Source organism: Dissoconium aciculare (assembly GCF_010015565.1).
Source record: "Dissoconium aciculare CBS 342.82 unplaced genomic scaffold K489scaffold_1, whole genome shotgun sequence".
Lineage (NCBI taxonomy): Eukaryota > Fungi > Ascomycota > Dothideomycetes > Mycosphaerellales > Dissoconiaceae > Dissoconium > Dissoconium aciculare.
In genome coordinates, this window is record NW_022984951.1 from 57,771 (window position 1) to 79,626 (window position 21,856).

Consider the following 21,856-nt stretch of genomic DNA (forward strand, 5'->3'; position numbering starts at 1 on the left):
TTCACTCAGCCAGTCATCCGGACCACAAGACAGAAAACAAGAACAACGCTTCCTGAACGCTGAAAACCGATACTGAGACAAATCTATCAAGAAGCCACCTGACTGAACAACCTCAAGCATATCGGTCATCGATTATGGAGTGGTACCTCCCTATCCAGATAGCCACATTCATCGGAACATTATGGCTCTTCACAGCCTACATGACACGAACCTTCCCCATCATCGGCGGCAAGACGATCTGTCTCGTGATCGCACACCCGGACGATGAGGCAATGTTCTTCTCCCCGACACTCCGTCGCCTGACCGCGCCCGAGCTCGGCAACATCGTGTTGATACTCTGCTTCAGTACCGGCGACGCCGACGGCCTCGGCGCCATCCGCCGGAAGGAACTCACGGAGAGCGCGCTACAACTTGGGGTGCGCGAGGCGCAACATGTGATCTGTCTGGACCAGCCGGAGGATTTCCCGGATTCGATGACGGCGGTGTGGGACGCGGAGCGCGTCGCGCAGACGTTGGGGTTGTATGTGTTGCCGCCCGCGGTCTCGGGTGAGAATGGCGGCTCGAGTTCTGCTCCTTCGGCAGGCAGGAAGAAGGGGGACAAGACTCCCAATGTGGATGTCTTGATCACGTTCGACCAACACGGCGTCTCGAGCCATCCGAATCACATCTCGCTCTATCACGGCGCGCTCGGATATGTTCGCGGATTGAGGAAGGCTCGGCGGCAAGCTGGATCAGTATCGCCATCCTCAGAGATGCAACTTTATACGCTAACGACGACTTCCGCTGTACGCAAGTACAGCAGCCTACTCGACGCAGTGGCCACCATGACGGTGATGCTTTGGCGGCGGAAGGAGCGAGGGGAGTTTCCCTCGCCGCTGCTGATGGTCAGTGGGGTGGAGGACTATCGGAAAGGACAGCGGGCAATGACAACCGCGCATAAGAGCCAGATGCGGTGGTTCCGGTGGGGCTGGATCGCAATCTCGCGGTATATGATTATAAATGACCTTGTGAAGCAGAAAGTGGCATAGCGGCAATTTTGGGGGGCGTGAGAAACATGTCTCTGGTGATGCTGCAAAACAAATTTTTGGATGATTCGAAAGCAGTGAAATCAAGCTTTGGTGGAAAAGATGGTCAAAAAATGTCTGGCGGAATATAAAAATCAAGATCGAAAGTATTATGCTTTTTTCCAAAGGAAAACTCCGCCCCTTGGTATTGTAAATCCCGACACACTGCCAGTGCCGTCCCTCGATCTGACCCAAACGCCTATCTCGCCGTGCTGAAATGCAAATGTATATATATTCCCGCCATTATCATGAAACAGTGTATGATCGTACTGCTCGAGCGCAACAAGCATCCTAATTCACGCCTAGTATGCATACGTCGAGCCGCGCTGGTTGTTGGGATGGAATATGCTACTGCTGTTGCCGTAATCGCTGTCATATCCAGTGTTTCTCCGGTCATCCTCGAACATGGTCTTATGGTCCTTGACCTCCCAGTTGTTCATCTTTTGGCCGACGGAGAATTCGAGATCTTCCTTGGTGATGGAATCCCAGTACTGCAAATAAAGCAGGTCAGCTATGACTCCAACGAAGTGGGGAAAGCCCGATTTTGGACTTACCTTGTACACCATCATGACCGCCAGTAAGTTAAGAATTGTGGCGAAGAACAAGCCATCCATGTAGTGCTGCACTCCATCGCAGATGGGCTCGCTGAGCGCGTATAGAATGACCTGACCGAGCACGAATCCAACAACACCGAATCCGATGTGCCACAACGGCCAGCGCTCCTGCAGAGTTCCGATGATGAGGAGGATCTGCAAGACAACGTATACAGCGATGGCGATCGCGCCAATGATGTAGACCACCACAAACAAACCGATAGTGTTCTGCGGGCCAAGACCGCCAATATTCTTGAACGTCAGGATGGAGATGAGGAAGGCAATGGCGAACATGGCGGCGCTGGCTCCGCGGACCAATGATACCGAAAGTGTAGTTCCATCCTCATAGAGCTGGAAGCCGACGAATCCGTTGATCATCAAGCAGACACAAGTGGCAGCCGCGAGGCCCAATTGTCCAGCAACGAAGTAAGGGAAGACATTGCTGCCGGGCGGAACGACACCACAGTCGACAATCAGCGAGCAGACAGTGAGCAGGGCGTAGGCGTAGAAGAATGAGGTGATTTCCTTGCGACCTATATCCCGAAGAATAGTATGTCAGTAAAATGTTCACTTCTGCGGGCGACTCTCCAGTCGTGCCCATGCCCTGCCTCCCGTGGCGACTCTTCATCGGAACGTACCGACAGCGGTGAACTTGCTGCGAACATGAAAGATCATGATTACAGTCATGATCAGAGCAAGGATATGCGCGAATCCGGCCGCGCCTTGGAAAATGATGGTGTTGGCAAGTTCGATTGAGCGCGCATAGCAATTAGTCTGCACGCCATTGCTGCCGGTGATGGGTGAGACCGGTCCGACGAGGGGACAGAGCGGTAAAGCAGTGCGCTGGCAGATGGAGACGAAGTCGCCGAAGCCCATGATGGCGGCGAAGCAGTGTGTCCAAGGAGTTGATTCAAGGTGATTTGATGGGTATTCGTTGGTAGTATTGTATATGTGTCGCAACGGATGGAGCAGTGATGCGGTCGATGGCGCTGAAGCGAGTGTGGAGGATCAAGAAGAGATGATTTTGATGTTGTTTGAAATCGGCGGAGTTGTATTCATGTGCACTGCTGTGAGTATTCGTGGTGCAGCGTGTATGTGCGCATCGGACACTGTGAGGAGGGACAGTAGCGAGTGAGTGAGCGATCGTGTTGTGACCCAAGTGTGCACGGGTATATCGAGAGCCCAGGTAAAATGGCGAAGGAAAGTTAGGCGGGTTGTCGCATAGGGGAGTCGTAATTCACGCTTGGCCCAGATGTGGCTAGAGGAACCAGAAAAGAGTGCATGCATGCCACCGCCCCAAGAATAGACTGTCCGACACGAATCTGATGAACCCTTTTCTTTTCGCCTCACTCGCGGGTGATATGGGATACGACGGCAGCCGGCTACAGCGCAATAATAAGTTAAATACTTGTAATTCTAGCTATTCTAGCTATTCTGTCACACATCAAAGCCAGCGTCTCGACATGAGTAATACCCGTGACGATCTCAGTGTATATCAGAGCGCGGCATATGCTCGAGTGTGTAATAACATTCACCTGTGGTTGGCGTCGACGGAGAATTAGGATATGCTCTCTTCACAACGAGGAATAATGAGGAATAGATCGTCATGTGAATTGTGCACGTTGAAAGCACGAAAGACGCACGTGGGTACGCGACCCGAGCTTTTGCTCTCTACCCAGGTAGGCCTGGGGCTTTCACAATGACAATGCGCCAAGCCCGTCGGATTGCACAGGCGCGCAGGAGAGTCAGAACTTCCGAAGCAGAAAGCCCTGGATGCCTCAGTACCTACCGACTGTTGTCGCGAATCGTGCCCATACGAATACGCTGTCGCATTGTCTCTGCTCATCACTGGCACCGTTGCTTCTCCAGCATACCTTCTCCAGCGCGCCAATCTGCTCATCGTGCAGGAAAGACGTGCTCAAACTGAACCTTCGCTACCATGACGTCCACGATCGGTATTCCGATCAAGCTTCTCAATGAGGCCACTGTAAGTTATCTTCACCTTGCAGCAGCTCACGGCGATCCTGCGCTTACACAAAGAACCTTTGGGTAGCTGATGATGGGATTCTTCAAATATAGGGCCATCAAGTCACAGTCGAACTCGCATCTGGCCAGACATATCGTGGGAAGTTGATCGAAGGTTTGTCATGCAATGCAACGGAAGAAAAGTTATGTGTTCGAAAGCTTGGCTAACATTCTTCTCTTTCTAGTCGAGGATAACATGAACTGCCAACTCGAAAACATCAATGTCACCCAGCGCGATGGTCGCGTCACCCACCTGGACCGTGTCTATATCCGCGGATCACACGTTCGACTATTTGTGGTACCCGACATGCTTCGGTAAGAGACATTTTTTTATGGCACCGGGGCCAGCATTGCCACATACATTTGTCGTGCCGGAACTGACAAGATTTCGTCACAGGAATGCGCCAATGTTCCGATCGCGAGGAGTCCGTGGTCGCGGTGTCGGTCTAGCGAGAGGAAGGGCGACAGTGAATCGTGCCCGAGGACAAGGGCGACCCCGAGCAGGTTGAAAAGGTGGAAAGCCTAAATTTGTTGTTGGAGCCCGGATCACGAAGCATGAACGAGCGGCAAGAGCCACCTCACAAAATCTCTTGACAGCGGCAAAGAAGTCTAGTACTGGACGATTGGACCAATATCTTCGCGACGACATCCGGCGCGGTCACCAATTCCTCGGGGGGGTTGACGGGCAGTTGCAGGAGACAGGATATTTGGCACCGACGAACAATGCCCTGCGGAATGGCAGCATATGCCGAAGTACTCGCAACAGAGCACCAAGTTCGCTGACCGCCAGAAGGCTACATGTACCCATGTGGAATGCACGTCAATGGGAGCAGAGTTTTGAAATAGAAATCCTCGTCGTGATCCCGAACAGTGACTACTACGTTTCTTTTGGCGACATGTATGAGGCTCATTTCGTTTGACACTGCCGGCGCACCTCATAATAATTTCTGGGCGAAATTGTCTGAACGTTCGACGTTTTGCTCCAAAGTGATGTCATAGTCCTGAAGGTCATTTCAGAGTATATTTTCTCCCTCATTGGCAGACCTCGAGAATCTCGGTGTGCCTTGACTGTCGACGCGAGTATGCTCGATTGCACCAACCAGCCACACAAGAAAATGCTTGGGTAGCTCAGTATCACAGTATAGGGCAATGGCCAAAATCTCGAGATCGAGGAATAGCCCCCCACACGTCACCAACACCTTTGCAGGCACGGAATTTTATGCATTCGACGCCAGTCACGGACATTATGCTTAAGAAAGAATGCTATAATTCGAACCAAAACATCATCAAGCCAACCCAGTAAGACGGAATCTTGTTCGGAAGACGTCGAGGTGTAACCATGGACGCAGCTGTAGTACCATCCACTTCAGAGGTTGCTACCATCAGAAATGCCTCCAAGCGTATCCTATTCATTGGAACAAGGGGAGCAGGCATCTTAGATGTCGTTCGCGGTAAGTCTGCAGAGCAGCACGAAATCGCCAACTCATGTTGAAGCGCTGCATCGAAAGGCAATCTCAAGTACACGTCCAGCTCACCACGCATTCGAATAGTATAGACCTGACAGGCTCATCGCCATCGCCGGTCGATGCCTCTGGCTCAATAGCAGGTCTCTCTCACGAATGGCGAGCTACTACGCCTTATTACTCTGCGTTGGTCCCAGTCTGGATCGATGAGTTCCCGTCTTCTAGCACCAGTGATGGTGCGACTGCGGGTGTCCTGGACTGGCAAAAGGAGTTTCTCCGTGACGAGGCGTGCGATGTTGTGAGAGTTGTGGGTGCATGGGTCTACGTGTTTCCCAAGCCCAGCCCAGCTGTCGGTACTTCGGCGCCGACCACAGAGACAATCATCACAGATGAAACACGAGCGGTCATGAAAGCTATCCAGGATGTGGTGGAGAAGCACGCAGGATATGATGAAGATGGGATCAGCAGTGTCGTGAAGCTTGCTATCGCAAAGGGTACTGGTAAACAAGATCCTGCGAAGTCCCATACTACTGCTCGCACAGACAACGACATGAACCACGACGTGATTGCACTTGACCACGAAGCCGAGGAGGAAATATGTCAAGAATTTGGCTTTGAGTTTGTCGACTATTCGGCTACAGGTCATAATGCATTTGGCGAGAAAGTCGGGTTCGCTCGGCTACAAGAAGCCCTTCAAACCATCGAGTGGACGTCTTCGGATCCTGAAATTGAACACGAGGCTGGTGAAGAAGATGAAGATGATATCACGGCCATGTTGAAGGCATTCGAAGGTGAGAGCAGCGGCATGTTGGGGACTGATCGCGAAGAGGCAGAATGGACCGCAGAGATGTTCGCTGTCAAGGCAGCACTGTTGCAACAGTCCGAACTAGACGACGAGACCGATGTCGCTGGCGAAAACGATGACAATGCAGCCAGAGAGGGTCAAGTTGACGATCTCGATCGCTTGATGGGACGGCTGCTAGCCGTCAAGGAGCAGAGTGTAGGTCTACCCGAGGAGGAGCGAAAGCGTCTGGCTGCCCGGGCTGTGCGTGAAGTTGTTAGGGATCTCTGAACATGGGAATCCAATACGACTAGAACATGTCGAGGTCTATCTTTGCAAAATTTCTGGTTGAATACGTTCGTACGCGCCGTCGAAATGAGTGCCAATACACCTGACGAGTGTGAATACAATGAAACCCAATGGTGTCAGTTCCACCGTGATAAGGAGGTCACAATATTAGATATCGTGCAGAAAATACATCGGTCGGCAACCATGTACGGACCTAAGCATTCAATTCGAGGTGCCCAGGTGGGACAGCCATGATGAGTCATCATCAGGGTGTCAGGCACGGGGCGGGCACTAATTCTCTAGCCCCGAGTCCCGTTCTTCGATCGACGTCGTGCGTGCGGGTGCACATCTGCACACATCGCTCTCCCTCGACGATATCGCCAGCCTGAACATCATTATACCGGGCGTCGATGAGCAGGAAACCTCGGCAAGCCGACAAATCAGTGATATCGGCTCCGCTCCATATCGGACCCCAGCGACGTTGTCGGAACGTTTGATCTCGATAACGGCATCCTACGCGCCCTCAATTATCTTTGGCTTTGGACCATAATTGCTCATTCGTGCCACTTGCCTTCGGAGGACTTCCACTCGGACCTGGACGATCTTTTGGACTTTACACAGCGTTGGTGTGACGCTGCCGTAGCGGGTCTGCATTCGCAGCCTGCAACCTAACATCGCTGGTCCATGGCACAGCCAACCTTTACAGAGGCGTACGGTTCCCAACCGGCTAATCCATCCAAAGGCTCCTGGCTTGCCCGCGTGTCCCACCGTGCCAGCCATATCCCAAATCATCCGATCAAAGGTCCCGGAGGTGCCTCGAGGGATTCATTGCCATTGCGGACCCCAGGAACTGCCGGATTTGTCGCGCCTGATCAACTCCCAGTGCCTCAAAGGACCGCCAGCTATCCGACATCCCCCATCGGTCCTGACAGTCCCGCTGAGACCGAGTTCTCCGCCACTCCCATAGATCCCACATTTGGCGACCGCACTCAATCACCTGCACACAACGATCGCGCCGTGTCACAGCCCAGACAAAGGACCACACGCCGCGGGACCGTGACCCAGAGCGACATTTCGCGCAACGACTCTGAGGAGAAAATGGACAAATATGCTACGCATGGAGGCAATGACGGCTATGACAGTGAAGCTGATGCTGACGATGAGTTCGAACGTGGCATGTTCAACTCGTCGTCAATTCCAGAAGGATACGACGATGAGGACGACGAGGATGATGACGATGTTAGTGATCATCCGTCGGACGAGGATGAGGACGATGATGAGCGTGACTCTCTAGGAGGGGAAGATACTCCGACGACACAAGGGTGGGGAGATCGTGAGGGCCATGGGCCGTCTGGCAAGATGACGGAATGGACCGAAGAAGACGTTGCCGAATATCTGTCCGGGTTATCCTCTCCTCTGAAGCAATATGTTGAGCGGTTTGTCGAAGAAGGTGTGAGCGGGGAAGTTCTTGTTTCCATTGGTCATGAAGAACTTCGGGAACTGGGCGTCGCAAGTGCTGGACACCGATTGACCATACTGAAGGCTGTATACGAGCACAAGACAAGGTCAGGGGTGCGGCTGGAGGAGGGTGATTACGCGCCGTTGTCCACTGAAGGAGAGAAGTCAGAGACGACAGCCACACAGGAGGATATCACACGGATCATCGAGTCTATTCGACTACGTGACCAGCGTATCATTGCGGCCGAGGCCGAGCTTCGTGCCATGCGACAAGATCTTGACCGCCTGTCAGAGGAGAACAAAAAGCTGAGGGAAGAGACTCTGCCTGTCATGCGCTTGATGAAGGATCAACGTACACCTCTACCGGATCCATCGACTTCGTCACCTCGTGAACCTGATGCGCCAAGATTGCAACAACAACTGCCACAACCTCCATCGCAACAACTGCAACAGTTGCAACAGCTGCAACATCAGTCCTTACAACTCCAGGATCCCGGAAAGGGAAGCTCGCTCAGTAGGAAATTCTCCAAACGGATCAACCCAATGTCCAAAGACGTCTCCAAGCAGAACTCGCCAATAATGTCCCATTCGCCTGGGATCCGTGATGACGGCCAGCCTCATCTAGAAGCATCAGCCGCCGCCCTCGCAGCCAGCTCTCATCTGACAGCAAGCATGACGAATTCATCAAGCCCGAATCAACAACAATTGAGCCCTACAAGTCCCGCTTACACCATTCCGCTTCCACAACCTCCGCCTAGCGCCTCATATTATCAACCTCCTACAGCCATGCAACGAACTTTCCCTCGCGACGGCACACAATCTGCGCGACCAAACCAGCAAACTTTCTTTTCTCATAACGACGATTCCAACGGTAGCGGTCAATGGAGTGCAAATAATCTGATTCACGATGTACCACACAGTGCGCGACTTCCCCCCACCTCATCACGGCGACAGCCTACTCCCAGCCCACGCGAGGATGAATCGCAATCAAGCCGGTAAGATAGCCCACCAACCGCCCCTTGTATCCTCTATTTTTGATACGTGAACATTGCTGACTCAGATTTCGACCGACAGAGCACCCACATCATACGGATCATCGTCGACTGCAAATGCCGCGAGCACGAGTGCACCTGAAAAAGATAACCCTCAAGTCGAAATATTCAAATCTTTCAGGGTCAGCATCGACGATCCTTGTCGTGTTGTGCTACCCGTCGCGCTCAAACGATATAACATTACCGACGACTGGCGCCAATATGCGCTTTACATTGTGCACGGGGATATGGAGCGATGTTTGGGTCTCGACGAGAAGCCGCTTATGCTGTTCAAGCAGCTCGACCGCGAAGGGCGTAAGCCAATGTTCATGCTGCGACGGCATGCTTCGCCTCAAGAGGGTTGGAGCAGCAGTACCGCCAATTCGGCGGCGGCGGCAGCAGCGGCCGGAGCAGCGAATACAGGTGGCCAGCAACCACAATTTGACGCGGCTGGTGTCAGTGGTCAGACTCGGGTAAGTTGAATGTGAATCTCTAAACGAGCGCATCACTGCACTTGTACAGTTGGACTGTTGCGCTGACATTTTTTTCCCTTGCAGGCCATTCCTGGAGGCGTCCTTTGATCAGGCGCATTGCCTAGCCCGGAGGCTTGACTTTTCCCGATCACATTTCGCTTTCTAGTGAGCCGATTCTTATCACTTCGAGGCTGGACGAACAAAACTTGTCGCTGCGAGCCTACAACCAATCAGCAACCTCTCTGGTCATCATTTTCACACTTTCCTTCGAATCTTGGTTGCACTTCTTTTGTCAATGTTTCTGCCTTTTTGGCCTGTGACGATTATCACGCTTTTTGACTTTCAATTTGACACAAGGGATCGAGTCCGGCGAGACTATTTTGACTTTTCTTCGAGACCGCTTTTCTGTTTGCTATTTCGGACTTCTCTTTGCCAATGCAATGATAAAGAAAACTTCTTAGTGCATAGGCTCCGCACGAGCGTCTTCCATTCCAAATCTATCTTTGAAGGCCAGATTCCCGCTTTAACTGTGTTATCCATCACGTAGATCCCTTATCGGACGAACATCAAATCTTGACCCTCTTTCGAAGGCTACATCCCATGACTTGGTTTCATTCCATCATACGCTGATCGTCTTGAACACTCCCAACCCTGCTCCACCAGTAGCCACCACCGTCCCCGGAATCTGAGGGTGCCAGTGACACTCCTTGACTTGCTCCATATAATGCACGAACAGCAACTGTGGCGGCACATCCTTGACGTCTGCCGTGTACCGAGATTCCTCGTCGTCCAATTCCACCGCCAGATCCCACAGCGTCAGTGTGCTATCACCTGCACATACCGCCACGATGCTGTCATCGGTCGGGTGCCATTCCACGCTAGTGATCTGCTCTTTGTGGAAATCGAAATGCGCAACGGGCTTGGGCGCCGGGGTGGCACTCGCGTTTCCGCTGGCTTTCCATGCTCGGAAATCCCATACTGACCAGGTTCCGTCGTCGTGACCTGAGGCGAGGAGATGGGCGGTCTGCCGCGACCAGGAGAGCACATTCACGTCGGTTTCGGAGACCCGGACGGACAGGGCCGGGGTGCGGGCTTTGGCGCGTGCGTCCCAGATGGCGACGGTGCCGTCGCTGGAGGCGGAGGCGAAGACGTGACGTTCTGATGGCGACCATTGGATCTCCTCTACGCTTGACTGGTGGCCGATAAAGGCTGCGTTGCTGTCGGTGGTGAAACCCCCTCCGCCGTCTGCACGGCCTGTTGTCAGGAAGATTTTTCCTGTGCTGTCACCCGTTGCGAGTTTGCCTGCTGGTGCCAGAGGAGACCAGTCTACCGCGTAGCCCTCGTTCTTGCCGTGAGCGCGGATGGTGTGGACGGGTTTCGAGGCGGTGGCGGGGATCTGGAAGCCAGGAGTATCAAATGCCGTGAGGTAGGGCGTGACATCGTGGATCAGAACGTCACCTGACTCTTGCATCGCAGCGGTATATGTTGTAGGTAGCGAGGATGAGTTAGCTTGCGGGCATTGGAAAGCGCGGATGCGGTTCGTCGTAGACGTCAACGGAATCGACTTTGTTTCCAAGATGGGATCGGTCACAGCTTCGTCGTCATCTTCATCTTCGTCATCGGAGTCGATGTTGCCTGCTTGATCATTCCGGGCGAGACCGGAGAGTTTCATGACCATCAATTGGTTCTCCTTGTCGTGTCCACGGGCAGCTTGTGTGCCAGCTACTGCATATACTGTGGCCGGATATGACTTTCGGTCGTCGCCGAGTTGGTCTTTGATGACATCTATCGAGAGACAAGGCCAGGTCGTCTCGAGCGTATGTAACATTTCATAAGCTGTGAGATCTGGTGCGAGTGTCTGGCCAGCATCAAGCTTGTGTCGTCCCGGAATGAATGTTTCGCGGTCGACGTCCATAGCTCGTCCTGAAGCTCGCTCCTCGGCTTCACGCTCTTCGTCGGGTCGGCCATCGACACCGGCTTCGATAAGCTCGTCTTCGCTCTCGAACTCGTCCTCAAATTCGTCTTCGAATTCCAAGCCATCTTCAGCGGTAGTGGATGCCACAGGGCGGTCACCAGCTTTCAATGATTGGGGACCGTCATGTTCTTCGGCCGATCGCTTCGACATCTTGAAATTTGCTGAGTATCGGAACACCGATGAGGTTGTGCGCACTTGTGTCTCCAATCGTTTTTCGTCAACTTAGTCGATTGTGGATGACGTCTCTCGGGTCAAATTTTGTGAATTGAAAATGCTTAATGTGATGGTCGCAACGTTGTGGGAATTTTGAACTCGACTGTGTGTCTTTGACGCCAACAGTTGATTCAAGGACTCGCTAATGGTCTGCAGAGACGTATCCTTTCATATACTCATCATAAAGAGAAAGTTCTTCCGTTTTTCATTTAAAAAAATACCATGAGCTCTTTTTTTCTGTGCTAGCACAATAGGGTTGGGGTCATATTTTGGGCGGAAGCGTCAGGGTCACGACCACCACTGTCGATCTATCAGGCTCGCGTCGTACAGTAACTCGCGGGCGGCGTGGACATTGCGTGCTCTTCCCCGACAACCATTACTTCTCTTGCTATGCTACCCGCTTTACCACACATTGGAGTCAACATAAGTCATTTACAACAGTCAACTCAGTGATATCGGCCCGAGCATATATTTCCGGCAGGAAGCGCGTCATTTCTGGACCGTGACACGACCGTTGGTGGGGCTTCTGCAGTGTGAAGCGCCAGTGGACGTTGAACAACACCAACAGCACGAGACGTTTTGGTCAACACATTGGACACCAATTTGACCACAAATACTCTCCGAAAGAGGCCTGCACACGGCCTATATAACACTTGACGGCGGTCTCGGCACTCGGCGGGCGTCTCCTACTGCCTCGTGAGGGTCGCGCCGGAGGAATCTCACTTCAAGCGATACCTTGTCAATACTAGCCACGATGGAGGACGTCGACCAGGTTATGAGCGATGATGTCGAAAAGCACCCATCCACGATCGACGACGCGTCAATGCACACAATCACAGCAACATCATTACAGAATCCGATTTACGATGCGCGACCACAAACCTCATATTCCGACACGGGATTCTCACGTCCATATTCACAACCCATTGATGCCAACAACAATCTCAGCAATGCCATCACAGATCCGATGCAGCACGGCGCTGGATTAAGTAGGCCGCCATCTACGCAGAGCGCCGGACAATATGACGCGAATGGGCAGCGACAACAGGGCCAGAAAAATGCGTCTGTGGTAATCAAGGTTGGAATGGTTGGCGATGCTCAGATCGGCAAGACGAGTCTTATGGTGAAATATGTTGAGGGTAGCTGGGATGAGGATTATATCCAGACATTAGGTGAGCGATACAGTGCAGATGCGCTAATCTGGGAACAGCATCCCACGGTGAAGCATAGCTCTTGAAAGTAGCTAATCAGGATACTGGCGATGGCAGGTGTCAATTTCATGGAAAAGACGATTAGCATTCGCAACACAGAGATTACATTCTCCATCTGGGATCTGGGCGGACAGAGGGAATTCGTCAATATGCTTCCTCTAGTGTGCAACGACGCCGTCGCGATCCTATTCATGTTCGATCTGACACGGAAATCGACGCTGAACAGTATCAAGGAGTGGTACCGGCAAGGTCGAGGATTCAACAAGACAGCAATACCGTTTCTCGTCGGCACGAAATACGACCACTTTGTCAATTTTCCACGTGAAGAGCAGGAGGAGATATCGTTACAGGCCAAGCGGTTTGCGAAAGCGATGAAGGCAAGCTTGATCTTTTCAAGTACAAGCCACAGCATCAATGTGCAAAAGGTGAGAAGTTGGTTTTGTGTCACGGAGAAAGGAGCCTCACTGACTCGACGCGACGTTCTGCAGATTTTCAAAATCGTCCTTTCAAAAGCATTCGACCTGCGCTGCACAATCCCCGAGATCGAGAACGTCGGAGAACCCCTTTTGCTCTACCAGTCCGTTGGATGATTTCGCCTATATCTGAAGGCAGAGGTAGCACCCGAGCATCCTTCCGACAAACACGTGCGAGCGTGACTGAGTTGCTCAGGAAAACCTCACGAATGTCACCCATCGGCCTTGAAATTCAGCATGCTACAATGAGGATCGGTGCGAGACGATCGTGCCTGGAGCAGGGATCGACAGCCGAAGGGTACCTAGGTATTACAGAGATGCCCCAAATGGATGTGAGACGAGACATGATACAGGCAGGACCCGCACGATTGATGACACGTCAAGATTAAGATCGTGTAGCAAAAAGAGCTGCGCATGTACAAACGGATAAGCCAGCACCGGAGCTTTGTCGGGACCTCGTGGGATCGGCAGTCTCGCTGCTCTGATCATGTTTGGGGAGGCTGCCGCCCGTACGGGGTGGGTGGAAGTTGATTTCAGCGGCGTGTGGCCACTCCTGTTTCAAGCGGATCGGAATGAATTAGCCGACGTAACAAGTTTTGCAGATATCAAAGCGGGCTGCTCAGGGACACGGCTATAGTGGTCTGCAGGCGGGCCCGGTCGTGACTCCGTACAATTGGTAGCTTTCATTGATTTCGCAGTCAAATCCTCAGGCATCGTATCTGACATTCTCGCACTGCCATTGCTAGCTCATCACCCAGCGGAGTCTTCAAGCGAAACGCGCCTCTTGCCGACCCTATGGCGTTTCGGTGCAATGTACTGCTGTGCCTGGCCTAGAGGTGTTCCACGCCAAGAGGCCTATCGGTGTCGTTCTCGAAGCTTTCTAAAGCCTTGCACCGAAAACTCTTTTCCATATGGAACCCCACGACGGTGACCAAATCTTTTGACTGGCCTGGATTGCATACAGCGAATACTCCGTTGGTTGCCGTTCGACTTTACTCGATGGGTGACTAGTCGACTGCCGCCAAACGTGCTCCGGCAGGTCCCGCTCCCCATGCGACGATGGCGCGCGTTCGTCTCGTCTTCTGTGTCTCGGCGATTCGGCGGGCGACTTTCGTCTTTCACTCGCAGTCCCTTTCATTGGCTGTTGCTTCGGACTAGTGAGAGGAAAGGACGCAATGGGGAGATATGTCCGAAATAGATGCTGGCCGTTAGAGGTCTGATGGCTTTATGGTCATGTCCGCGTGAGCAGCAGATGAGATTTGCGGCAGGATTCTTCAACACCTACCTAAGTACCTACCTAGGTAGGTATATTCTGTACCCTCGGGATTGCAGGTGGCCGAGGGCGAGGGCGATGGAGGCGGGGCGACAGAAGTTTTCCTTTTCTTTTTCTTCTGATGCCCAGGTGCACACACTTACGGGGTCTCGTCCTGCACGGAGAGGCCATCAGCTCGCCTCTCCATTCCCTGCGTGCGCCACTTGCCATCAGACAGAACACGACAGGGCCTAGGTGGGTATAGACGGACTGTATGGTACAGCATCTACAGTACATGCCTCCTCTCGTGGGGCAGGCGGACTCATGACACACGAGTGGTGGTGGTGATGGTGGTGGTGTGAGTGCCATCGTCTCTGCTTTTGCACCACCGATTACCACCACCACTAACAACTACTATATAGTCGCGCATCGCCTACATCTCTTAGTTGAACCTTACATGTATGTTTCCTTGAGTGCTTGCGCGACATTGTGGAACACATCCTCCGTACATTCTATACATCTCTTGGAGAACACACTGACCTGCGATCATCATTGGCAGCTCCTTCGCCAAGATCTGACTCGCCTCCTTATCCCGCATCATTATCTTAGCTTGCTAGACTTGACATCAACAAGTTTCCAATCATCGTATACTCCCGGTGTACAATCCTTGCACTTCTCGAATCGACTGCGACATAACTTCGGATAACGAGCAATTCGAAAGCCCGCATGCGCTCGGCCCAACGCGACAAGGCTCGACATCTCACCAATTCGAGCAATCACAGAACCCATCGCACCAGGAAAGCTTCAATATCGACCGATAACACTGCGTAGTTGTGGAAGCCCAGAAGCAGCAACCTTTGCCTGACCCAAAGCGACTCTCATCGACGGAAGACAATTCGGATCTCGCTCACCTCAGTCGCCGAAAGCACCAACATCGAGTCTGAGCTCGACAACCATTGATCTCCAACGTAGAGAGTGACTGAGAGACAGGAGTAAGACCATGTCGTCCTTGAACGCCCCGACAACGGCGGCGGCATACGAGGACTTTCGTCGCCGCAAGTCCAGCGTCGTCGCCTACACCGATGCCGTCGGTCAACGGCAGACCGTGGCCATCGACCAGCTCGAGTCGGAGGCGGACCGCGCCCTCGCAGCCGAGTTCGGTTACAAACCCGTGTTCAAGCGCGAATTCGGTTATCTGTCGACCTTTTCCTTTGCCGTCAGCATCAGCGGTCTGTTCAGCACTGTCGCCACGACCTTCTCGTTTCCGCTCGTGGCGGGCGGGAGTGCGTCGGCAGTATGGTGTTGGCTGATCTCCGGATCGGGCTGTATGTGCATCGCCCTCTCCGTCGCGGAGCTGGTCTCTGCGTATCCCACCTGCGGTGGTCTGTAAGTCATACTGCTTTCCTTCCCACAGGTCTTGCCAGGAGGCAGCCTCCTGCTACACATGGCGGTTTGAGTTGCAAGCATGGTGCTGATTCGTTCGTTGCCCTGTAGGTATTATACCATTTCCCGCTTGTCACCTCCCAGATACGTCCCCAGTCTGAGCTGGCTCACAGGATGGCTGAACGTCCTCGGACAAATGTGCGGAGTCGCCTCCTCGGAATGGGGTGCTGCATCGCTGTTGTTGGCTGCAGTTTCCATTGGCTCTGATTTCACGTATATCCCGAACAACAACCACGTCGTTGGAGTAATGGCCGCCTTGACCGTGCTCACGGGTTTAGTCAACTCACTCTCTACTGCCTGGATGGAGCGTATGACCAAAACTTATGTCCTATTCCACATTGCCGTGTTGGTCTCCTGCTGTATTGCACTGCTCGCCATGGCTACACCCGCGAACGGCACCCCGAAGAACAGCGCCGAATACGTCTTTACCAGTGTCCAAAATACCTCAGGATGGACTCCGGATGGATGGTCGTTCCTGTTTGGATTCTTGTCTGTTAGCTGGACTATGACCGACTACGACGCTACCGCGCATATCACCGAAGGTAAGCAACGACATTTGTTGCAACAGCTTCGTCACTCCTCTGGAAAACCTCTCTCAAACCGATACTGACATGATGTTTTCCACAGAGATCAAGAATCCTGAGAAAAAAGCTCCCTGGGCAATTGCCATGGCTATGCTCTTCACTTACCTCGCAGGTTTCCTCTTCAATATTGTTCTATGCTTCGTCATGGGAGATGATATCCCCACGCTCCTCGCCACGCCGACGTTCCAGCCAGTCGCCCAAATCTTCTACAATGTCCTCGGCAAGACCGGCGGCATCGTCTTCACCGTATGCGCCTTCCTCATCATCAAATTTGTCTGTTTCACCGCCATGCAATCCCTCGCCCGCACAGTCTTCGCCTTCTCCCGCGACCGCCTCCTCCCGCTCCCCAACCTCTGGACCAAAATCTGGTCGCGCACCGGAACCCCCGTGGCCGCGGTTTGGATCTCCGTGTTCTGGTGCATCGCCATCAACCTTATCGGCCTGGGTTCCTACATCGCCATCAGCGGCGTCTTCAGCACCACCGCCATCGCACTGGATTGGTCCTACTGCATCCCCATCGCCTGCAAGCTCATCTGGCCTCAGAACTTCGTCGCCGGCCCCTGGAACCTGGGCAAGTTCAGCGCAGCAATCAACATCTGGGCGCTGGTTTGGACCTTGTTTGTTTCGATCATCTTCATCCTGCCGACGATCATGCCCGCCACGCCTCAAAATGTGAGTTTGAACCCCCCCGGAAGTCTGTAACAACCCCATCTACTTCCTCAACCTCAACTTAGAGAAACCCCTTCCTTCAAATCTCTCCCACGACGCGAAAACTCCGCCAAAACCCCGAGAATGTTGCATCGCTGACCAAACCCCGAACACAGATGAACTACGCCATCGTCTACCTCATGGGCATCATCGCCTTCTCCACCATCTACTGGTACGCCGGCGGCCGGAAATTCTACACCGGCCCGGTCATCGAGGCCGCTGCGGTCGGCAGCTCTGATGGCCGCAGCAGCGAGGAGGGCGATGAGAAGCGACAATTTGGAGCTGTAAATGACACGCAAAGGAAAGCCGGAGATACGGCGGTCTGAGTTGGGCAAATTGATCGAGAGAAATACAGGAGGTAACATGTTTTGGCCCATGTTGTTCATGTTGAATGAAATGATCGTTTGTTCGAATGTCAATCTTGTTGCATGTGCATATATGTATATATCCCTGATGATCCAACGAGATGGGAAAATAACGAGATTGAAACTCTTCCATGACGTGGAAAGGGAATTGGTTCCACATTTTGTCAAATTTGCGATCGCGGTTGAACAGGTGTGATTGAAAACACCCGCGACAGCGACCCTGCTGCCTTTCCCCGGCACCTGTGACTTCATGCAGCGCGAGTGCGGATTTTATGTTTCGCCATGATAAGTGCTAGTCCAACTCTAATATCAAAAGCTCATGGTAGATCGCTTTCCAAAGCAGAGTCGTCCATCATCACCAGTCGCGGTGTGCGAAGGTAAATTGCTCTAAGTGTATCCTGAAACGATTCTCTCACTTCACCAAAGACGAATCATGGCCCTGGGAGGAACGGCGGGTGTTCACAACTGTGATCGCTTACCAGCTAAAGCGCGACCAGCAGCTCGTCCGGTGAAGATGCAGCCGCCCAGAAAGGTGCCTTCAAGTGACTGTTGCAGGAACCATGATATTAGCAATTGGATGTGAACGATCGCAATAATGTTTGTGCTGGAATGGGGATAACTTACCGAATATCCATGTACACCACCGCCTCCGAAACCCGCCGCCTCGCCAGCCGCGTAGAGGCCCGTGAAGACCGAGCCGTCGGGCCGTAGGACCTGGCTCTCCAGGTTCGTCTGCAGCCCACCCAGACTCTTCCGTGTCAGGATATTGAGACGTACAGCGATGAGGGGGCCGGCGGATTGGTCGAGTAGCTTGTGAAGTGGCGCGACTCGTAGTGAGTCGCTGCGGGTCCCACGTGTGGTCTTGATAGTCATGAGCTGTGCGTCCTTTGTGTAGATATTATCGCATTGCGCGTCGCGGGCTTCGATCTGTCGTTGAATTGCGTCGAGCAATAGAGTCGGCCCGTTGCGCTCGGCTGCTAATCGATTCATGCCCTCGACCAGCTCTGGAAGAGTGTCGGCCGTGACAAAGTCTGCCCCGTTCTTGAGGAACGCTTGAACCTCCTTAGTGCCCCAGCGCGAGAAGTAGCGGTATGCTGCCTTGTAGTAGCTCTTGCTGGTGATATCGTCATTCTGCTCCGAGCCCGAAAGAGCAAACTCGCGCGCGATGATCGATCGGTTGAGCACGAAGAAGGAATAGTCATGACCAGTTGCGGAGATGTGGCGCAATGTAGCCAATGTATCGTTGCCCGGAAACAGGAAGGGCGGCATGCGATCGCCATTTGCATCTAGCCAGAGGGATGACGGACCGGGAATGATGCGGATGCCGTGCAGAGGCCAGATCGGGTTCCAGTTCTGGAGTCCTTCAGTGTAATGCCACATACGGTCCATGTTGATCACGTTCGCACCCTGTTGCTTCGCAGTCTGCACCATCTTGCCATCAACATGCGCCGGCACACCGCAAACGACGGTTTTCGGAGCCGAAGGACCCAGTCTGTCGAGCGGCCAATTCTGCTTGATTGCTTCCACATTACCACCGATACCGCCGGTCGCGATCACGACCGCACGGCCGCGGAGCTCGAAGTTGCCGATGCTCGTCCGTGAGCTGGCAACGCCACGGTCCAGAGTGGATGGCTCCAAAACCTTGCCACGGACACCGGCAGCGACGCCATCCTCGACGATGATCTCGTCGACCGCGTGCCGAAACCGAAATTCGACGAGACCTTTCTTTGCAGCACGGACAGGCTCAGCGAAGATTCGTACCACCTCGGGACCGGTGCCCCATGACAGATGAAACCTAGGAACGCTGTTGCCGTGACCCTCGGCGCTACCAGCGCCACGCTCGGCCCATCCGACCGTCAAGAACTTAAGACCCAGATCCTTCACATATTTCTCCATCCCGTCGGTGGCGAAGTCGACAAAGGCGTGAGCCCATTTCCGAGGCCATTCATCTTCCTCGCGATGGAATCCCGCGGTGTTTAGCCAGTCTCGAAGGGCAAGCTCACGGGAGTCTTTGATTCCCTGCCACCGCTGATCGGACGAATTCACACAGAAGAGGCCTCCTAGGGACCAGAATGCTTGGCCACCTAAATTGGCTTCATTCTCTTGATCGACAATGATTACTTTTTGCTTGGCTTTGATCAACTCGTGGGCCGTGACGAGGCCTGCCAGGCCACCCCCGATAATGATGACAGGTTCTGTGGAGGCCATGGTGTTGTACGCGCCGTCGAGAAGGATGGCGTGAGACTGCGACTCTCTGGGATGGGAAGAGATTCGCGTGAGAACGACATGTTTATGAATTGACTTCCGTTCCGTCGAACAGGCACCTGTTTTAGATGTAATACAGCTCCAAGCCTGAATCCTACTACGGGCCATGCCATGTGGAGAGAAAGGGTCGTGTCTAAGCGCTCCGATTGGCCGCACTAGGAGTGACTACAGGCGTTCGTTGCGGGGCAGTTTATCACTTCGTCGTGCCCCAGTGCGCCAACTCTGGCATCTTGATGCTCATATTTTCGGTGCCACAATGGTTGCTGTGAAATGCAGCATCTGGATATTGAGAAATACTAGACGTATTGGTTGAACACGCCTTAATATTGTCCTTGAATCCAACTATCGAGGTAGATGTCGTCGGCTTCCCGGAAAGGCGGGTTTTTCGGCCGAAGATAATTCCGCTCGGGGCAAAACCATCGCCGACTCCCGAGTCGATTCACGCATCCAGACTCGTCAACTTCAGAAGGAGCTTGAACTAAGTAAATATGTTGCTCAAACTCGTGAGGCATGCTCTCCACATGTCCACCCGCAGCTGCAATACATCGTGAGCTCGTCTTTCAGCTGATGTCGACATTAATGCACCATTCGCGACAATGGCTAGCCATCAGCAATTACCACGGCTCGGCATTTGCTGGTATATTACGTGCGGTAGTACGTCACTTGTGTGCTCTGGGCTCAAGTGAATGGCCAAGGATTAACATATATCTCTAAATGTGAAGATCTGACGATATCATGACAATAGTCGGCAGGCTTCCCATCGAACTCATATCAAATTTGTCTTTCTTTCAACGGCATCGCTGGGAGGTTTGGAGAGGAATTGGAATCTCTTTCCTGCGTAGCTTCCAGGCTATCAACCGTGCACCATGGTTTCTCAATCTTACTCCACCGACCGGTGTCTGCATTCGAGATTCATGCAGCCAGCAAGGCTGGACACACGGCTCGCATGTGTTGTCGAACGCGAGTGGCCCGGATGCGGTTATACATGAGATTGTTCTGAATGAAGCGGCGACCGCGGCCCCGGTGGTGGTCTATTTCCACGGCGGCGGCTACCACAATGCGCTCGTCAAGCAAGCACATGTACCGGGGGCATATGAGATTGGCACACAGCTGCGCGCATCGTCGGTGTTCCTCTTGGAGTATACCTTGACGCCCGGGGCAAAGTACCCGACGCAACTTCAACAAGCTGTGCTCGCATGGAACTATCTGCTGAACGAGCGTGAGATCGTGCCAGCACGCATCCTTCTCGGCGGTGACTCCGCGGGTGGCCATCTAGCGCTCACATTACTCGCTCACGGCATGCAACCGTGTCCAGGAGTTACACCAATGGCTCAGCTGGGACCGGATGAGAATCGACTGAAGGGCCTATTGCTTATTTCTCCGTGGCCTAATATGAGAGCAGATGTGCCGAGCTTTCGGATGTTCGAGCACATCGACATGATAAATATCGAAGGCGTTCACGATTTCATAGATCTATACGGTCCGCGACTCGGCGAAGTCTGGGCCGAGCCTCTCGCGGCCGACAGAAGCTTCTGGGCCAATCTACCTGTGGAGAACCTTCTTGTGACATGCGGCAACGCAGAGTGTCTCAGGGACTCCATCGTCGAGCTGTTCGATGGCTTGAAAGCGGCCGAAGAGAATGGCGCGCGATGTGATCTGATTTTAGCGGAAGGAGAGATTCATGTTCACTCGGCACTGGATTACGTGCTGGGCATAGGCCCATGTGAGTCAAGGAGAGGTATCATCGACTGGGTGAGAAGGCTGTCATGAGCGATTCTTCAAATCTAGAAGCGGTCATCATTGATGATGCCATGTCCAACATATGGAGCTGTCTTGTTTCTCAGCGGTGGGTGTTGAGGACTTGCGTGGCTGGCAGTCGTATTGATCAGTGCGTCTCTGCACGTGCATATTCAGGTGTACAAGGCACAAGCGATCTGGGGCTTACGTGCGATATGCAGCATTGACGACTTTAACGGATGGGAGAAGGCGTCGTGGGCGTGCAGATGCTTTGGCAAAATGGGTTGTACATGCGTACTTCGGTAGTTACATGCGGCGTGTATATTGATTGCCACCAGGACTGTCTGTGTACCTCTCAACGCTGTCCGGAAGGAGTGGACCGGTCATCGATGGGCTTGGCTTGGCGGCCCGCACCCGGAAGTCGGAGGCGTACCAACAGGATCGAGTACTATAA

General features: G+C 53.2%; 10 protein-coding genes across 10 annotated transcripts; 7 read left to right on the forward strand and 3 right to left on the reverse strand.

The window, feature by feature from the left end:
* Nucleotides 1-175: 175 nt before the first annotated feature.
* On the forward strand, nucleotides 176-1,028 carry K489DRAFT_347705 (LmbE-like protein; the record flags this gene model as incomplete). The annotated part of the gene is made up of 1 exon (XM_033602355.1): nucleotides 176-1,028. The coding sequence occupies exon 1, from the start codon at nucleotides 201-203 to the stop codon at nucleotides 1,026-1,028; it is 828 nt and encodes a 275-aa protein (XP_033463914.1). The 5' UTR covers nucleotides 176-200.
* On the reverse strand, nucleotides 906-2,848 carry K489DRAFT_391565 (uncharacterized protein). The gene is made up of 3 exons (XM_033606707.1): nucleotides 2,296-2,848; nucleotides 1,619-2,190; nucleotides 906-1,555 (listed from the first exon to the last, which is right to left on the reverse strand). Exons 1-3 carry the CDS (start codon nucleotides 2,531-2,533, stop codon nucleotides 1,367-1,369), a joined length of 999 nt encoding a protein of 332 aa, XP_033463915.1. The 5' UTR covers nucleotides 2,534-2,848; the 3' UTR covers nucleotides 906-1,366.
* Nucleotides 2,849-3,432: 584 nt separating this feature from the next.
* On the forward strand, nucleotides 3,433-4,689 carry K489DRAFT_391566 (Sm-like ribonucleo protein). Its single transcript, XM_033606708.1, has 4 exons — nucleotides 3,433-3,644; nucleotides 3,737-3,797; nucleotides 3,868-3,997; nucleotides 4,080-4,689. Exons 1-4 carry the CDS (start codon nucleotides 3,597-3,599, stop codon nucleotides 4,189-4,191), a joined length of 351 nt encoding a protein of 116 aa, XP_033463916.1. The 5' UTR covers nucleotides 3,433-3,596; the 3' UTR covers nucleotides 4,192-4,689.
* A 332-nt stretch (nucleotides 4,690-5,021) lies between these two features.
* K489DRAFT_374963 (uncharacterized protein) lies at nucleotides 5,022-6,374 on the forward strand (the record flags this gene model as incomplete). Its single annotated transcript, XM_033603577.1, has 2 exons — nucleotides 5,022-5,133; nucleotides 5,238-6,374. The coding sequence occupies 2 exons, from the start codon at nucleotides 5,022-5,024 to the stop codon at nucleotides 6,215-6,217; spliced, it is 1,092 nt and encodes a 363-aa protein (XP_033463917.1). The 3' UTR covers nucleotides 6,218-6,374.
* Nucleotides 6,375-6,898: 524 nt separating this feature from the next.
* On the forward strand, nucleotides 6,899-9,284 carry K489DRAFT_405650 (RA-domain-containing protein; the record flags this gene model as incomplete). Its single annotated transcript, XM_033607170.1, has 3 exons — nucleotides 6,899-8,667; nucleotides 8,747-9,176; nucleotides 9,261-9,284. The coding sequence occupies 3 exons, from the start codon at nucleotides 6,899-6,901 to the stop codon at nucleotides 9,282-9,284; spliced, it is 2,223 nt and encodes a 740-aa protein (XP_033463918.1).
* A 50-nt stretch (nucleotides 9,285-9,334) lies between these two features.
* K489DRAFT_374965 (glutamate-rich WD repeat-containing protein 1) lies at nucleotides 9,335-11,594 on the reverse strand. Its single transcript, XM_033603578.1, has one exon. The coding sequence runs from the start codon at nucleotides 11,299-11,301 to the stop codon at nucleotides 9,796-9,798; it is 1,506 nt and encodes a 501-aa protein (XP_033463919.1). The 5' UTR covers nucleotides 11,302-11,594; the 3' UTR covers nucleotides 9,335-9,795.
* Nucleotides 11,595-12,139: 545 nt separating this feature from the next.
* Nucleotides 12,140-13,165, forward strand: K489DRAFT_309962 (small GTPase; the record flags this gene model as incomplete). Its single annotated transcript, XM_033600666.1, has 3 exons — nucleotides 12,140-12,536; nucleotides 12,633-13,000; nucleotides 13,064-13,165. The coding sequence occupies 3 exons, from the start codon at nucleotides 12,140-12,142 to the stop codon at nucleotides 13,163-13,165; spliced, it is 867 nt and encodes a 288-aa protein (XP_033463920.1).
* A 1,870-nt stretch (nucleotides 13,166-15,035) lies between these two features.
* On the forward strand, nucleotides 15,036-17,610 carry K489DRAFT_559 (amino acid transporter). Its single transcript, XM_033608720.1, has 4 exons — nucleotides 15,036-15,686; nucleotides 15,795-16,285; nucleotides 16,371-16,999; nucleotides 17,152-17,610. Exons 1-4 carry the CDS (start codon nucleotides 15,301-15,303, stop codon nucleotides 17,359-17,361), a joined length of 1,716 nt encoding a protein of 571 aa, XP_033463921.1. The 5' UTR covers nucleotides 15,036-15,300; the 3' UTR covers nucleotides 17,362-17,610.
* Nucleotides 17,611-17,859: 249 nt separating this feature from the next.
* Nucleotides 17,860-19,608, reverse strand: K489DRAFT_405654 (putative FAD-binding dehydrogenase; the record flags this gene model as incomplete). The annotated part of the gene is made up of 2 exons (XM_033607171.1): nucleotides 17,860-17,946; nucleotides 18,025-19,608. 2 exons carry the CDS (start codon nucleotides 19,606-19,608, stop codon nucleotides 17,860-17,862), a joined length of 1,671 nt encoding a protein of 556 aa, XP_033463922.1.
* Nucleotides 19,609-20,400: 792 nt separating this feature from the next.
* K489DRAFT_374970 (alpha/beta-hydrolase) lies at nucleotides 20,401-21,435 on the forward strand (the record flags this gene model as incomplete). Its single annotated transcript, XM_033603579.1, has 1 exon — nucleotides 20,401-21,435. One exon carries the CDS (start codon nucleotides 20,401-20,403, stop codon nucleotides 21,433-21,435), a length of 1,035 nt encoding a protein of 344 aa, XP_033463923.1.
* Nucleotides 21,436-21,856: the final 421 nt, after the last annotated feature.

Bases quoted from the DNA above. Each gene is read 5' to 3' on its own strand.
- K489DRAFT_391565 (XM_033606707.1), bottom strand. From the start codon at position 2,533: ATGGGCTTCGGCGACTTCGTCTCCATCTGCCAGCGCACTGCTTTACCG. The intron at 2,191-2,295 runs GTACGTTCCGAT...TTCGGGATATAG, and splicing joins CAGCAAGTTCACCGCTGTCG to GTCGCAAGGAAATCACCTCA. The intron at 1,556-1,618 runs GTAAGTCCAAAA...CTTTATTTGCAG, and splicing joins CGGTCATGATGGTGTACAAG to TACTGGGATTCCATCACCAA.
- K489DRAFT_391566 (XM_033606708.1), top strand. From the start codon at position 3,597: ATGACGTCCACGATCGGTATTCCGATCAAGCTTCTCAATGAGGCCACT. The intron at 3,645-3,736 runs GTAAGTTATCTT...CTTCAAATATAG, and splicing joins AGCTTCTCAATGAGGCCACT to GGCCATCAAGTCACAGTCGA. The intron at 3,798-3,867 runs GTTTGTCATGCA...TTCTCTTTCTAG, and splicing joins TCGTGGGAAGTTGATCGAAG to TCGAGGATAACATGAACTGC.
- K489DRAFT_374965 (XM_033603578.1), bottom strand. From the start codon at position 11,301: ATGTCGAAGCGATCGGCCGAAGAACATGACGGTCCCCAATCATTGAAA.
- K489DRAFT_559 (XM_033608720.1), top strand. From the start codon at position 15,301: ATGTCGTCCTTGAACGCCCCGACAACGGCGGCGGCATACGAGGACTTT. The intron at 16,286-16,370 runs GTAAGCAACGAC...TGTTTTCCACAG, and splicing joins TACCGCGCATATCACCGAAG to AGATCAAGAATCCTGAGAAA. The intron at 17,000-17,151 runs GTGAGTTTGAAC...CCCCGAACACAG, and splicing joins TGCCCGCCACGCCTCAAAAT to ATGAACTACGCCATCGTCTA.